The sequence below is a fragment of the Amphiura filiformis genome, chromosome 16 (assembly GCF_039555335.1).
Source record: "Amphiura filiformis chromosome 16, Afil_fr2py, whole genome shotgun sequence".
NCBI lineage: Eukaryota > Metazoa > Echinodermata > Ophiuroidea > Amphilepidida > Amphiuridae > Amphiura > Amphiura filiformis.
Genome location: NC_092643.1, coordinates 26,123,986 through 26,141,208, shown reverse-complemented (window position 1 = coordinate 26,141,208; position 17,223 = coordinate 26,123,986). Strand labels below are relative to the sequence as shown.

Genomic DNA, 17,223 nt, shown 5'->3' with positions numbered 1-17,223 from the left:
ATTTTATAATATCATTTTTCAGCTTTCATAACAAGACCTTTCAAATAAATTTTTCAACAAAATGTTGCAGTTTTTACTACAGAATTATAGGCGCCGGTTCGCTATCTCTAAGGACTGCTATCTCTAAGGTTCGCTATCCCTAAGGTTCGTTATCACTAATTACAAAAAAGGTCCACTATACCTAAGGTTCGATATCACTAATTTTGAATAAAGTTTGGTATTTCTAAGGTTCGATATCACCAATTTTAAATACGGTTCGCTATCTCTAATTTTAAATAAGGTCCGCTATCACTAATTTATTGAAGGTTCGCTATCTCTAAGGTTCGCTATCACTAATTTCAAATAAGGTTCGCTATCTCTAATTTTAAATAAGGCCCGCTATCTCTCTTAATTAAAAATAAGGCCCGCTATCTCTAATTTAACATAAGGCCCGCTATAAGACTTATTTTAAATTAGAGATAGCGGTCCTTATTTAAAATTAGAGATAGTGGACCTTATTTAAAATTACAGCTAGTGGACCTTATTTAAGATAAGTGATAACGAACCTTAGGTATAGCGAACCCTAATCGAAATTAGTGATAGCAAACCTTAGAGATAGCGAACCTTCAATAAATTAGTGATAGCGGACCTTATTCAAAATTAGTGATAGCGGACCTTATTTTAAATTAGTGACAGCGAACCTTATTTTAAATTAGTGATATCGAACCTTAGAGCTAGCGAACCTTATTCTAAATTAGCGATATCGAACCTTAGAAGTAGAGGACTTTTTTTTAGGTATAGCGAACCCTTTTCTCTATTAGTAGGTATATCACCTCAAAAATAAGCGCAACAGAAAAACGTTATTTAATGTTTCTACATGAATGAGCTTTATTAAAGCATCAAAAATCAAAAAACGGAATTGAAATCGGTCAATGCATTGTGATGTAGTGTCAATTTTAAGATGCTCGTAAATGGAATTAAAACCTGTCACAAATGGCTATAATGACAAAATTGGCACATTTCGAGATTTTGAAGGTTTATTTGGATGCTTGCTTGAAAAAGCAGCGTTAATTTAAGTACCACAGGTTAAATGCCTATCTTTCCTAACTTCGTTAAAGAAAACAAAATTTAAAAATCTATCATTGAATAATTATAATAAATTAACCAAATATACTATTTTAGCAAATTCAGCCAATCTGCAGACAAATTAAAGGTGAAATAAAATTCCTTTAAAAAGGAATGGGGCGCCCAATGTGAGCTTGGTCGTGATGTGGTGAATTTCATGGTGTTTAGATTTGGTATTATTATCTCTTGCAAACCCGGTGACACCTCATTATAGAAATCAGACCTGTTGATAGGTTGTAAGAGGGGATAGCCTTTTCCAGGCACAAATTGCACCATATATGTGACCGTACAGCACGAATGAGCCGTAAATGTCCTCAATTGTATTCTGAGTTACAGTGTAAAATGGGCATGAAGGTCATATTCATGGGTATTTCAATTAGGTGCTACGTGTATCTCATTAAATGAGGTACACGTAGCACCCAATTGAGGTACCTATGAATACGACCTTCATGCCCATTTTACACTGTAACTCAGAATACAATTGAGGACATTTATGCTCATTCGTGCTGTACGGTCACATATAAAGAAAGTTTTGCTACTTTGCAACACAATAAAAACTTAAATGCAAAATGAGATCCTGTAGGTGGCTCCCGATGGGGCTTAAAAAACTAAATGCAAAATGAGGTTTTTAAAAAACATTGTTTTGCAGAGTCAAGACGCAGGTATCATTATTAAGCCTCATATCACTTATTTATTGTCGAATAAGTGCAGAGTAGGTTAGATATGAATATTAAATGTTAGACCAAAGTAGCTCAAAGCACATGTACTATACACCTGATCCGTGAACTTGTCTTTTCGCCAGCTAACAGCTGGCTATCTAATTCGGAGATCGTCTCTGTTTGCTAAAGAGATTACAGGGTAGGGGGCCTACTAGCATTGGTTCGAATTACTTTGCGGACCTTTTTATGGTGAAAATATAATGTAATGCCTACTATTTGATTTGTAAGAAAAAGAAAGTATGTTTTGCCGTTTCAACGAATGAAAGCAGTGAGAATTTCAAGAGTTATGGTTTGAAGGAAATATGACATTAAATGTTATATGCCAGGCCTAAATAGTTACCACAGCATATCAACGAAAGAAAATTATAGTATCCTTGTTATCAGGCGTTTTTAGATTTACATTTGCAGACCTCCTGGAGACCAACACAGCATGAGATGTGAGTGTATTGATAACAGAATGAAAATCATTTTTATGGATGTTAAAGTCATAGTAAAATAAAAATTCCCTTTAAAAGGAAAGCCAGCTTCAATGCAGAAGAAGTCTTGGTGGAAGGCATTTTTAGGATCACTCTTTTTATAATCCATCATGTTTCATGACAGTCCACCAAACCATCAATGATGAGAACATGCACACAGAAACAGCAAACCTGTCAACTCTTAAAAATATCCTATATCCTGTATCGTTTTATGGATAAAAATGATTCAAAATGTCATTATGAAATAATTGATCTTAAACATCAGTTTTGTCTTTTCAACGGGAAAAATTTGATTCAATTTCAGGGCCTATTTTTGATATGGGTATAATTTATATAGGCCTACGTGTAGGCCTATTGAACAATATCAGTCTTTATACATTTTATAATGTGCTATATTTAAGTATAAATTGCGAATTAATATAAAAATTAATATAAAATTAATGTGTGCATGTATAAGGCAAGTATAGGATGGCAGTTTTAGCCAATTAACTAAAAACTGCAGTGTATTTCTTTATATTAATAATGAGCTTAGGGTAGCCTAAAAGGCAGAAAAGACAAAAAGACAGAACAATTTGGAGTAATTAATTAAAGAGTTGACAGGAAGTTATAGGGAGTTAATGTTTGGTTTGCTGTTTCTGTGTGCATGTTCTCATCATTGATGGTTTGGTGGACTGTCATGAAACATGATGGATCATAAAAAAGAGTGATCCTAAAAATGCCTTCCACCCAAACTAATTACAAGACCTCTTCTGCATTGAAGCTGGCTTTCCCTTTTAAAGGGAATTTTTATTTAAAGACAAATTCTTGTTTAAAGGTAGTTCTTGTTTCTGTTGAAAAGACAATATTGATGTCTAAGATCTTAATTATATCATTCATAGCATTTAAATTCAGGATATAATATTATCTATAAGACTTCCCCTATGGACAATGGATCTATTCCCTGATCCAGCATGTCTGCAAAATGTATATCATTAGAATTAACACCTGATAACGACTGTTGACTAGTATTATACAACTCCGAACATATTTCATATCTGCCTAAATTCTTCTGGTAGAATAAACAACCTTATCTCTGTTTCTGATAGCCAATTTATCTTGAAGGACATCACAAAAATAATGCATACGTAGTGGTGGTGATCATTTCTTGTTGGTAAGAAGAAAAGCCCAGCATTATTTCAAAAGAAAATATCACATTTTCATCAAAATGTACCAACTTTTAATGTGTTTGGTATCAATCTGGACTGAAATTGAATCATTCGCCAGATTCCGTTGATTACAGCAAAATTCATCCACAAATAAAAATCATATTATTGGGTCACCATATTGTAAGTTTGGCAACTGTAGTTTGACAATAACCACTATATGGATTTTATGGTAATTAACAAACAAAGGCCATCGGTTTAACCCCAATACATTTGTACATTCATTGAATGACTTTGAAACTTTGGGTACAAAAACTCATACTCTGCAACTTAGGTCAAATTTTGCACTATGATTGTTTAATTGAGGTTATTGGACTATGCCATTGAGATTAGGCTATTGTGGTCCATGGTGTTGGTCACCGTCTATCGGGTTCTAAGAGGCGGTTTAAAAGTTTAAAAGCCTTACAAAGGTACAAAGGTCACGGATTATTTGGTGTTTTTACAAATCCATTAATTTTGTGTTTTAAACAAAGATTATACGCACACCATTTTATCCCGTGCATAACAGAAAACAATAATAAAATAAAATCCAAGCATATTGTGGTTTTATTTCTGAGCAAGGGCATAATTTTAGCAAAACAATTGCGGAGTAAATCTAGTAAGAGTGAAATTAGAAGCTACTCACAAACTCATGCCTATATTGTGGGACGCCTCCGTAGAGGGCGCCCCAAAAATGACTAAGTTCAGCTAATTAATATGCAAAATTGATGCCAATAGAAAACCGTACATGATATCAGGGTGCGGTTTTTTTGCACACATATGTATACAGAGTTATTTCAATTGATAACAAAAAATACACAAAAAGTAATTAATTATGCAAATTAGCTAATTACAGGTAATTATGTATTCATGGTATTTTTATGTAAATTAGGCATGAGTAATTTTGGGTTTTTCAATATTTAATGAAAGTCTATTCATTCACCATAAATATGTCAAGTATGAACCTGTTATGATGTTGAATAAAGAAACTGCAGTTAATTACTTAAATATAATACAAAACATACAAAGTTTGACATTTTGACGATGTCATGAATAAAATTTTCATTTTTTTCTGTAAACATGGTATGTGTCACCATTGATCAAAGCCAAATCCGAAAAGTAAAAATCATAATTCATTTGCAATGAGACTTTAAATGAACATTTTGTTATCTGGATTAACATGGGATGACAAATGGTAAACGGAAAAGCCATTCCCACTATACCGCGTATACAAAAATAGTGTGGCCTTGAACACACAATGGCTTAGAGCTATTGAGGTTTGGAAAATTACTCCTAGAAATATCTTTGATATAATGTTTTGTTTCAACTAGTTTTCTCGAAGTGTTTCATTAGTTGTCGACGGAAATAATTTACATGCTAAGACAGATTAGTATTTCAGCTAAATGGTGGTAGGTCCCTTTATTTCAATAGGCCTATATTTACTGATTTATGAGCGATCTTCAAAAATCCATAAAAACAGGCAGTAGTTCTTAAACAAAACAATTTTTAATTTTGGGGGACCCGATGGTAGCCTCGGGAAGGCTTCACACACCATATATTAAAAATTCAAACAATTTGGATAAATGAAGCATATGAAGAAATTCATTTATCGACATGGATGTTTTCTAAAATTGGTCAACTTTGAAGCGCGCGCTTTTCAATTCACTGTTATGCTTGCATGCACAGTGTAGCAGAATTATTGTGCAGCCGCTGTGACATACCTACTATTAGAGATAGCGGGATTCTGATCTCCATAGACTTTACATGTTAGTGATAGCGAACCTTAGATATAGCGGTCCTTAGAGATAGCGGGATGTCACCGAATTATATACCTTACTAAGATGTTTCTGACCAGTCACAGATCCTCAATTTTTGTATGTTTGTTTTAAAACTCTTTTTTAACATAATAACTATAGCTTTTTCAAGACAAATAAGACGTTTCAAAGTAAACTTCAAATGTTTTTACATCATTTTTGCCCCATTCCAATTTTGGTGCGTAGAGCTCATTTGTGACATGATCAAAAGGAATGAGTCGCATGTTGACCCTAGTCAAAAATGAGTTTTACACATGTTTCTAAAGAGGACATTTAGAGCTTTCAGAAACTGAAAACCCCATGTTCATACGACTTTTCTTTGCAAAGTTACGTCAATTTACTAATCGCTGAAAACAATACAAAACAAAAGAATTTTAACACTTTCTTTGCCAATATCTCAAAATCAATGTTAGCGACATCCGACTCAGTTCCCTTGAGCATGTCACATTTGTGCTTGAGTATGTCTCAAGTACAGTTTCAATAAAACCCATTAACTTTTAAGTTAAAACAGTAAAACAGTATAGGATACTTACATGTTTCAAAATGAATAAATAAATAATTCAACCTCTAAATGTCTATAATACTATTTTCATATTTAGTGTCTCTGCTTGCCTTGGCAATGGGTTATTTCAGAATATAAAGGCACCCCCCTTAAAGAAGACATGGGATTCCCAAGATTTTTCACCTTTTTTTGCTCTAGGAATTCCAAAAAAAATAATGGTCATTATTTTCACAACCCTAAAGAAGACATGGGAATTCCGAAGAAAAAGACACCTGTTTATTTTAGGCTGGGGAATTCCAAAAAAATTTCAGTTGCAAAAATTTGCCTGTCTTCTTTAGGGACAATCATTTCATTGTCAAAATAGGAATTCCCATTTTTTTTAAATAAAATTTTGGTTTGGTAATTTCCAAAAATTTGTGGTACTAACATTCATGTCTTCTTTAGGTGGTGGTGGTGGTGGTGGTGGGGGGGGGGGTGCAATTAATTTCTGGAATAGCCCAATGTCTCTAGCTATACTGCTGGGTCAAGAAATGATATTATCCACCATATTTAATACTTAGCATAATAATTGTAATAAGCTAAGGAAATATGGAATACGTTTCAAATTATATAATTGCCATTATGCTTCCCAAGTCACCATACTCACCAAAATAATATATAGTTAGTTCATTACATTATGGAATGCAATTTTTTTTAAAGTAAAATCCATAATCCTAAGCAGGGTTTATACTTTAGCTGGGAAATATCTTGGAAATTACACAATTTCTTATGTATTTCTTGCAAAATAGTAAAATTTACTTGGAATTGGAATAATAAAATAAATAATAATAAAATAACACTTTTTGGAGCACCTGATCAAACAGTCAAAGAACTGTACAAAATAAATGACTAAATAATCTTACGCTACCATCTTATGTCACAATCATAAACACACTCATACAGTGAAGCAAAATATACATGTACATTATTAAAAAACATAACAAGAAAACCAGGAACCTATGCAAGTTGGCAGGAATATGGATTCACCATGTTATCCAATATCAACATTTCAAAAGTACTGGTAATAATAGTATTATCTACCTTTGGTAAACACCAGTACTTATTGCACAGTCGTCAGTTGTATTATGTTAATAAGACATAAAAAAAAATTGTTTGATTGGCGTAACATTAAAAAATTAGGGTAGGTCGGTCGGCAATTTTTTTTAAATAAATTTTTTGTACACACATTTTAAGCTGTAAATTGCGTAAATGGGAACTTATTAAACATTTGTTCATAAATTTCAATTTTTTTTACATTTTTTGGCAAAATATAAGAAAAAAAGTCTAGGGTCAGGCCTATTTTTAGGGTCGGTCGGGTTACGCCAATCAAACAATTTTTTTATGCCTAATGCTATTACAGTTATTGCAACAGTCCTACATGTATATACATGTACAGTCCAACCTCTCTTATCCAGACCTCTTTTATACGGATCTCTCTGTTATCCAGATGTGAAATCTTCACATGAAAACGTGTTTTTGATGATTTTACACCTGAATTTCACATGTACCCTTCGTGTAAGAGAAGTTGTCCCTTTAATATATAAATGAGGAAAATAACAGAAAAATATATACAAATACATCCAATAGGATGCATCAACAATGTAATCTTTCCCCGCTTTTTTTTTTTTTTTTTTTTTTTTTTTTGCAAAATAAAGCTTGAATGTGACCAATACATAAACTGACTGACCAAAATTACGAACTCTAGCATTTGCCACGAATTCCCTCACTCAAACCACTATATCAGCCCCGCTTAGCTATTTTCAAGAAAAACCTCTAGCTTGCCGGTCACCAAATAGTTAGCGATTTGCGGTTTTCGCCCTGCTGACAACACCGTCAGAAAGTTCAGAAGGAACAATTCCTTTATGATCAGGTGCCATTTGAAGAGTTTGTGGGTCCGGTTTGTGGGTACCAGTTTGTCAAGGCTCCGGAGGCCGGGCGAGTCATTAATAAAGCCGATGAAAAAGTCCCATGGAATCAGCGGCCAAACTGGGTAAGTCCCCAGTGACGAATCGGTGTAAACAAACCATGAAACAAATAAAACCGAGTCGAAGCGTGTTGCTGAATATTTAGGCCGGGATATTAGGAAGTCAAAAAAGTTTCACAAAAGTGAAATCCGGGAGTAAATTGAGCGAGAAATGGTAAGATTTCTTGGGATTTCAACATTATCATGATCCACAAAAATATACCCTATTTTTTAATTTCGAGCACACCGTCGTCAAAAACAACCCTATTTTTTAAACATCGCGAACATTTTATGTTCGCGAACATAGTTTAAAAATAACCCCTTTTTTTTTTTTTTTGGGAACGATCATGCGTACACATAGTCAATGTTAAGTGACGACACCGGGAATTTTTCTATAGTATTTCGTGCTCTCTTACACTAAGGATAAACCAAATTTGATGCTCTGAATGTTTAGAATGACATATCTATATTGCATAAAGCACTCAAATGCCATCTTTCATGTTATTACCCCATGTTGAAACAATTTTTTGTTGACCAAATTTCAGTACTTGGGACAGGCAATGCAGAATTACATGTAATTCACTTATCCAGATTTTTCACTTATCCCATCATGGCCTATATTGGACTGTATTTAGACCTCATTCTGATGATTCCTTCTTCTTTGCCACCTCTGTCACTTTGCTATCTTGGGTGTTTTCTGGTGTGGTAGTAGTGGTGTCCAAATTGTCAGGTATTTTCTTCACCTCTTTACTCTCCTCAGCTTTCTTAGCATTTAGCAGTGTGGTTCTTTCTCCTTCCTCTTCTGACACATAGGCAGCCATCATATTCTATACAAAATAATTATAGAGAAATAATGGAGTAAGCATGGTAAGGGTACATATGTGACTATCCAGCACAACTGAGCCCTGAAGTCGCCAATCATCATTTTTGAGATATTCAACCAAAATATCATTCCTGCTTGAAATTAGCTTTAAAATGATGTATATCATGTCTATAGTACTTGACATTTAAGTAGTGAAAAATCAATAAAACAGTCAATAAATCCTTTGTTTCCTGTTGTTTATTGCTAAGTTCAACTGATGCTATCTGATCTCCAAACAGGACTATAAGGCAGCAATAATTGGGCAATTGACAGATTCAATTCAGAGCATACATACATACAAAAGAATTATAATATCTGAAACTATTAAATAGCTAAATTGTATTTACTCATTTTACTCTAACCACACAATCTGGTCCATGGGGGCCAAAGGCGGCAAATTTGAAACTGAGATAAAGGTAACAATATGGAGTAAAAAACAATGAAATACATCAGAAAACAGGCATCAAAAAACTTCATAACTTTAGGACCAAGTATGCTAGACCTTTGGTGTTTTAAAAAAAGGAAAGTTTTATTTCAAACTCCAATGGTGACCTGCAGGTCAAATTGCTAGAAATGTACATTAAACACACCTAAACAGACACAATGCAATTTGCAGGCATCAGCTTAATCACCCGCTTAATCAGCGCCAATATTGCAACATTGAAACAAACAACTATATACAAATATCCGAACCAACCCTACCCCATCCCCCAATAGGCAATGAGGATAAAGTGCCTTGCCCAAGGACACAACACGTTTGCACGAGCGGGGCTCGTAAATGATAGCCTATTGTATGTATAATGTAATAATTACAGTCACTCAATTGTCAAGAATGCCTCCTTTGGCCTCCATGGACCAGATCGTGTCACATTTTTGTTGGCATTTTTTTAAAACAAACCAGCAGCCTTTCTCAACAGGAACTCTTTACTTAGTGACTTTCAATTAGAGAATAAAAGATGCGCTGGCATCCACTACTCAAAATATTGGCCAGCCCACCCATTATGGCACGATATTGGATAGGCAAAAGACAAAATCCTACCTTTTATTCTCATTCTTATTCAGTTTAAGTATAATTTTTTTATAAGTAAAAGTGTTTTTTTCAGAAAAAATAAAGTTACTTTTGCAAGTACATCCCTGCTGTTTTAAATGAACGAAACCGTCACAAACATCTAAGCCACTGAACCGGGTTCTTAATTCGCACATGTGTATTATGCGAACGCATTATCACACGATCATTGAGGATCTATAAGCATGCCGCCATTGCGTGTCAGAGCGCTCACTGTCTTATATGACTATCCACTATCGTGTCATAATGTATAGGTGAAAACCAATCAAATTGCTTGTATTCTTGACAAGAGGTACCAACTGAATTAGAATGTGGCTTCATGTGCACATGAAAATGAGAACACAGTTCACTTTGAAACGGAAAAAGAAAGAGGAAACAAGAACTCACCGAGACATTCTTCAAGTAGTTTTTCACAAGCACACCTCTACCATCTGGTATAGTACCATCAGCTGCCATATATGAGGGAATCCTAGCATTGATGAACACATTCAACCCCAATGTGATAAGCATTGTCACTATGTGCATCACAAGCGATAACACAAAATTGTAAGGCTCCCGCACAGTTTTAAGTCCAGAATACACGGTTATGACATTCCAAACACCACGCCATAAGCATACCATCATGATGAATGCATAGAGCCAGAAAGCTTGCTCCCAGAGAATCTGCATCCACCTTGATGATGATGAGGAGGAGGAGGAGGAAAGTTGTTTTGATATTTTTGAGGCAGGGAATTGCAATATTACAAGGATCCAGAACATATTGTAGCCTATTATTACAGTAATCCATGCAGACAGTTCAGGGTTAGCAGGTAGCAGGTAGAAGTTAAAGATATTAAAAGCACCTCTCCATAAACCGATAATGAGGTACTCAATAACAAGTGCAGTAACTAAGGCATCGCCAATATATAGCAGTTTTTGCTTCAAAGTACCATCATTGTCCTCCGGTTTGATCATAAAACGGGTCGTTTGGTTACACGGTTTCTGCTGGCAATCGAGCTGTAAGTTCATCGGCATTGACACACCGCAGTTGAGGCTCCTCAAACAGCATAAACCGATGAGACCTATCGTAAGGGCCAATCCTGTGTTCAATTTCCCATCGCCAATAATGTACCAAAAACTGACCCAAACTGACATCCGTGCGATAAACACTAAATACATCTCGGCTCGAAGGAAAATAGCGAGAAATGCAGGTGATGCGTTTTCCGGTGATACGCATGGTCTGATTGGATGTTGTATTAGATATGTTGCAAACGTTATCGTGCTACCACAAGCTAACACTATCCAAAAACCAGTCGTTACGTGTTCTTCATGTGATGCTACTTCAACAAGGTTAAAGATAAACTCCCAAGTGCTAACCCATAGTGTAATAGTCAAAGGAGTGATGATGAATGCATTGAGGAGCACATCCAAGATGAAAAAATACCAGTTTTTTGATGTCCAAGTTGGAAAATGACAAATCGTCATGATGGTGGTGGTTGAGAGTGATTCCTCAGCTGTCCGTTTGATTTTCAATTATGTAAGTAAACAGGTTGTCACCTAACTGTATCAATCCAATCCTGTTTGAATAGCATACCACTAATAGAGCAACTCACAGGCAACTCAATATGATACATCCGTCTTGACAGTTATTCATTTCACTAATTGAGTCGGATATTACCAATTTTATAATATTAATAGTCGGATATATTGATTTTTTCCATTATACCAACATCCATTAAAACGCTACGTAAAAGAAATGTCGTCAACTTTTAATTTGCGATTAATTAAAATTAGCATCAGTGTTTTAGTTTGCCATTAATAACAGTTTGCCCTACATGTACTACTAATAGAGTAGGTGTGGAACTGTCCCATATGTTAGCTGTCACACAATATGTCCAGCGAAAGCCGATGACTTTTTCCTTTTAGTCCATAATACAAACATAGATCAATTTCTGTAGTCCAAACTGATTTGAAAGATGATCGGATGTTGGAACCATGAAGATGGTACAAACACTGGTATCCCTGGTTCCTATGTATGGTAGGCTATCTGTAGAGCGATTTGGCACCAATTTTGATGACTTGATTTTATTTCACTGGAATCTGCACAGAAAGAAAAGAGAAATAATATCTTGTAATTTGTTGTCCAAAAACAGATGGGAAAACAATCAGTTGGTACGATGATTAACGATTTGTAGTGGGTTAATATTGCATGCTTCACTGCCTGTCATATGTTTATTATTATTTTATTATACTGCACCATGCTCCATACAATAAAATATGAATGAAAGATTAAATAATTAATATTTAGATCAATTGCTATATATCACAATCACTTAGTCATTGACCCATAATTAACTGTGTAATTAATATTGATACTGTTAATATTGTTTTAATTGTAAAGCAAAATTCATTTGTCAGCTTGCGACAGAAAATGTGGTGTGTGCGGGAGCAGGGAGGCCTTTATAGGTAATAGTTGTAGGTCAGTTTTGCAGGTATTTACCACTAGGGAGGGTGGGTTGGATGTGTGTGTGTGTGTGTGGGGGGGGGTATTTGTGGAGTTATACATATGTATTGTGTCAATACAATGTATGTAAATACCTTCTTTCTTTTTTTTAAATCCTGGTATTAAAATTAGGTATAAAATAATTCTGTCTTTAAGTGTAAGATTTTTTAACCCATGAGCTTTTTTCGGGGGTTGGCTTTTTAGTGTGTCAAAATAATGGGCTATTCCAGATAAAACATGCACCCCCCCTATAGAGGGCAACGGAAATCCAGATTTTTTGGTGGTCTTTGGGGCTCGAATTCAGCCTATTCTACTTATGCTGTTCCAAATTCCAGCCTATTTTGCCTAAGCTTGGCATAAAATTTCCAGATTTTTCCACCATTTTGTTAGTCTGAAGGCATAGAGGGTTTTGGAATTCCAGGTTTATTGTGTTTATCCTTGGTTGGATTTCCAGACTTTTTGCCTCTGGTCAATAAAATAATCCATATTTTTGTCCATTGAGGTGCTGGAATTCCAGATGGTTTTGTTAGTAATTTGTCGGGATTTCCAGCCTTTTGTGCAAATAGATATCAGGAATTCCATTCTCTTCCAGGTTAATGCAATTTGTCATTATGTATGTGCATAATGTATGTTGGGGCATTTTCTCCCCCCACAAGTTGGTGGTACTAGTAGTTATAATCATCATGATTGACAGCCCAAGTGACCATGACAACCAACATTCTTCAGTTCTTGTTGAGTAAGCCCTAATTATTAGTAGGAAAGAAAAGAGGGTACACCAACTTGACGGAAAACAAGTCGCAGGGTGGCTAATCAGACCCCTCCCTGCTCAGTTGACAGAGATGTTGTGACAAAATTTACAATTTGCATCTCCTTTTGGTTTATTTTAGACCAAATTGCGGCTTATGCCGCAATCTTGGTAAAGCCATTTGAGTGAGAAGATCTACGACAATCATGTTGCCTTGCCCACAGGACCATCAAAAGGTAAATCCGCCATATACCAGGTATATGATATACACATTTTAGGCTATTCCAGTTGAAAGACATACACCCTGTATGGAAGACATTACTTTAGTCTCTCACACAGGGGTGTAGATTCCAAATGAAGTCACCCCAAGAAAATGGTTGCCCAGAAAATAAGCTGTTTCTTTACTCAATTAATGAGAGTTTCATTGAGTAAGTGCACTATCTTAAGTTAATGAAAACAAGTTCACAGAAAGCAAGCACACTTCGCGAGGGGTTTATTTTTATGGATTTCGCGAATGGAGTTCCATCCACTTAAATTAACACCTCGCGAATATATATAATAATGTATTGCAAGTATAGGGCAAAACTAAGCATCGCGAAAATAACAATTGCAAAAATGTCTCTGTAACTCCAAATCGCGACAATAACTGTATGCGAAAATTACCACTTAAACAGTAATTTAATACGAGCAGAGAAACTCTCTGGACTGACCTTTCACAAGTTCAACAAAAGTCAATACTATTACGTAATTGTTTGTTCATGGGACATTGCACACACAGATAGTGCACACACACTTCATCCATGCAGTACAAAGTGTTATCTGTTTCCAAATTTTAATACTGTGTGCTTTATTTTAGCAGATTTGGGTAGCTACCGTATTAATAAACTGAGGGAAAATATTATTCTGTGTATTAAAAACAAATCAACCCATCGTGGCTTGGGGTTTTAATAACAGGTTTAATTTCGAATTGATTGATTTTCAATGATGGATACAAATTTTAAGTTTAGCATCAGTTTTTGTTAATATTTTGTTAAGTTTTATAAAATGTTGCAAATTAAAAAAAAAATTAATAGTATCAAAGGCTATGAAAAAAACACTTCTCTACGGGATCAACCTACCTGGAATTTGTGTTTTTGAGAATTAAAAAAAACACATTTATTTTGCTTAAATCATAGAAAATATGTTGGTATTAAAAAAGTCTTCAGATTTTGGTGATATTTTAGGGTAATTTCAAGATAGCCTCTCTCTAGAAATACAAGTACAAAAAACACCCGACCCTATACTTGAAGTTGAAAGGTCCGCCCGTAGAATAGGGTGGGTTTTTCTTTTTTGTCGCCAAAAATACAATAAATAACATGACACCAAAACAGAAATTTTGACAATAATAGTTTTTTTCTTATCATTTTAATGTAAATTTTGACCAAAGTATCAGCAAATTATGATATAGCGAGATTACACATAAATATAAAATTTGAAAGAGGGACTCTAAATATACATTTAAAAATCCAAAAGCATAAATCAAGAAGTGCATATTACCGGTATTACTATTATTAAAAATGATTTATATTAAATGATGCTCCCCGTCTAAAAAAATCCGGACATTGATTTTTTTTTACATGTTTTGCATTTGGAAAATGTTCCATTACAAACCAATTGTCAGACGAATTTGTCTCTATGGATTGTCTGAGTTGATAACATCTGAGGATAGGCCTATATGAATCCAATATCGTACTAGCTAAAACTACTGTTCTTTGAATGGAACAAAATGCAGATGTTCAATCAAAATACATGTGAAGATGAGCTCATCTTCTCAGATGTTATGCAAAATATGGTAATATCAAATATCATCCATTTTATTGTTTTATTATTTTATTATTCACGGGATGTGATTAATTAGCATATTATAAATTTGATGAGGAATTTAAATATTTATATGCCATTGGGTTTTGTGTATAGGGAATGGAAGAAAAAAACTTTGATTGATAATGTCATTAAAATATTAAGATACCCTGCATCTCGTTTCTACTACTCATTATAATTATCATTAAAGTTTTGCTTTTGTAAAGCCTACAATGTTCTTTATAGCACATCTAAAATTCTCCTGCATGCTGAGTGAACATAAAAAGGTTGAATAACACATGGAGATTAAAAAACGTAAGTAAACAAAATCAAACGAAACTGGTAATTTGCACAACCTAAACCACAGAGCAGTACATGTATTAAACAGAACAAGATCTTGTTCATGGTTGTTTGTTTAACCATGGATATTAAGCTCTTCAAACTTTCAAACACATTAAAGGTTCCATGACTTGGCAAACAAAGTTATTCACACTTGTGTTTATAATACATGCAGTCTTCACAGTCACTCCAGGCTGTTTTGGATCGGGGGTCTGCTTGATCAGCAAAAGAGATATTTCTCCCATCTTCTGGTATTACAGTAAAGCTATCATTTGCTGCATATTTTGCTCAAATTTGCACTTCTTACATGATTGTAATTGCCCAATACTATCTGAAATACCATGTAAAGGACTAAGCCTCCAAAGTAAAATTTAGAGGTTTTATAATAAAACTGGGATCCCCAAAGCTCCACAGTTAAGCTGCTAAGTCGGTTTTTATTTTTTACCTCATTATTTTCGCTTAGTTAAAACTGAGACTAGTAAACCTGAGACTGTTGGTTTACTAGTCTCAGGTTAAAATGATCACAAGACCCCCTTGAAAGTAGACTATGCCATAGTCGAATTTTATTTAAAAATATGTTATTATTAGTCATGATGAACCCATTTCGTTGAATACAAAATCATACTGATGTTTATTAAAATTAAAGTTTTTAATAGTAAAATGGTCATAAAGAGTTAAAAATATCAGATAATTAGTGACAATAAAAGTAACTTCAATGCAACATTATCTTGCATAATTATAATGGCTCACTTTAATACTGAACAATTCTGATTTTGGAAGTACCAGTTTATTGATAGCGAACCCCGAAAATTCTGGAAGCTAACAGAGGGAGTGCGGTGACTGAAAAGATCAGATACAGATGTGAAAATCTATCAGTTGCACACAAATCAATATAAATCAGAGTTTGGCCAGAGTATGCAAAATGGGCAAGTGGACTACGGAGAAGTCTACCTTGACAGATAAAGTGTTACTAGGACCGTAGCAGTAATATTATGTAATCATAGTAAATTATGACAAAAAAGAAGAACAAAATTAAAATTTTACCAAAATCGTACATTATGTCTTTTATAATCTCCAAAATAGGAAAGATAAATGGTCTATGGTAAAACCAAATTTATCGAACGTAATCAAAACAATAAAATTATTATTTGGCCAAAACAACAACAACAACTTTGTCCTTGCCCCTTTGAGGGATTCTGATTTTCGCCAGCAAAGAGCTGGCTATCTAATTCGGAGATCGTCTTTGTTTGCTAAAGAGATTACGGGTACTAGCATTGGTTTGAATTACTTTGCGGAACTTTTTATGGTGAAAATATATATGTAAGACCTGTTATTCGATTTGTAAGAAAAAAGAAAGTATGCTTTGCCGTTTCAACGAATGAAAACAGTGAGAATTTCAAAAGTTATGGTTTGAAGGAAATATAACATTAAAAGTTATATGCCAGGCCTATAATAGTTTCCACAGCATATCAACGAAAGAAAATGATAGTATCCTTGTTATCAGGCGTTCTTAGATTTACATTTGCAGACCTCCTGGAGATCAACACAGCATGAGATGTGAGTGTATTGATAATATTGATTAAAACCTTTATGGACCTAAAAGTCAAAGTAAAAATATCCTATATCCTGTATGTATCGTTTTATGGATAAAAATGACTCAAAATGTCATTTATGAAATAATTGATATCTTAAACATCAGTTTTGTCTTTTCAACAGGAAAAATTGATGTAATTTCAAGGCCTATTTTTGATATGGGTACAATTGATATACATGTAGGCCTATTGAACAATATCAGTCTTTATACATTTTATTATGTGCTATGTATAAATTGCGAATTAATATATAAATTAATATAAAATTAATGTGCATGTATAAGGCAAATAGGATGGCAGGTTTTAGCCAATTAACTCAGCTAAAAACTGCAGTGTATTTCTTTATATTAATAATGAGCTAAGGGTGGCCTAAAAGGCAGAAAAGACAAAAAGACAGAACAATTTGGAGTAATTAATTAAAGAGTTGACAGGAAGTTATAGGAGTTAATGTTTGGTTTTTCTGTGTGCATGTTCTTATCATTGATGGTTTGGAGCAGGCG

The 17,223-nt window shown here is 34.3% G+C and overlaps 2 protein-coding genes across 2 annotated transcripts in view; one reads left to right on the top strand and one right to left on the bottom strand.

Annotated features, from left to right (window-relative positions):
• The window catches only part of LOC140172527 (uncharacterized), an 87,021-nt gene that overhangs the window by 36,788 nt on the left and 33,010 nt on the right, over window positions 1–17,223 (top strand). The window lies entirely within an intron of this gene.
• Window positions 8,190–11,838, bottom strand: LOC140135790 (uncharacterized). The gene is made up of 2 exons (XM_072157408.1): window positions 10,114–11,838; window positions 8,190–8,625 (listed from the first exon to the last, which is right to left on the bottom strand). Exons 1-2 carry the CDS (start codon window positions 11,188–11,190, stop codon window positions 8,437–8,439), a joined length of 1,266 nt encoding a protein of 421 aa, XP_072013509.1. The 5' UTR covers window positions 11,191–11,838; the 3' UTR covers window positions 8,190–8,436.

Bases quoted from the DNA above. Each gene is read 5' to 3' on its own strand.
- LOC140135790 (XM_072157408.1), bottom strand. From the start codon at position 11,190: ATGACGATTTGTCATTTTCCAACTTGGACATCAAAAAACTGGTATTTT. The intron at 8,626-10,113 runs GTGAGTTCTTGT...TATTTTGTATAG, and splicing joins ACTACTTGAAGAATGTCTCG to AATATGATGGCTGCCTATGT.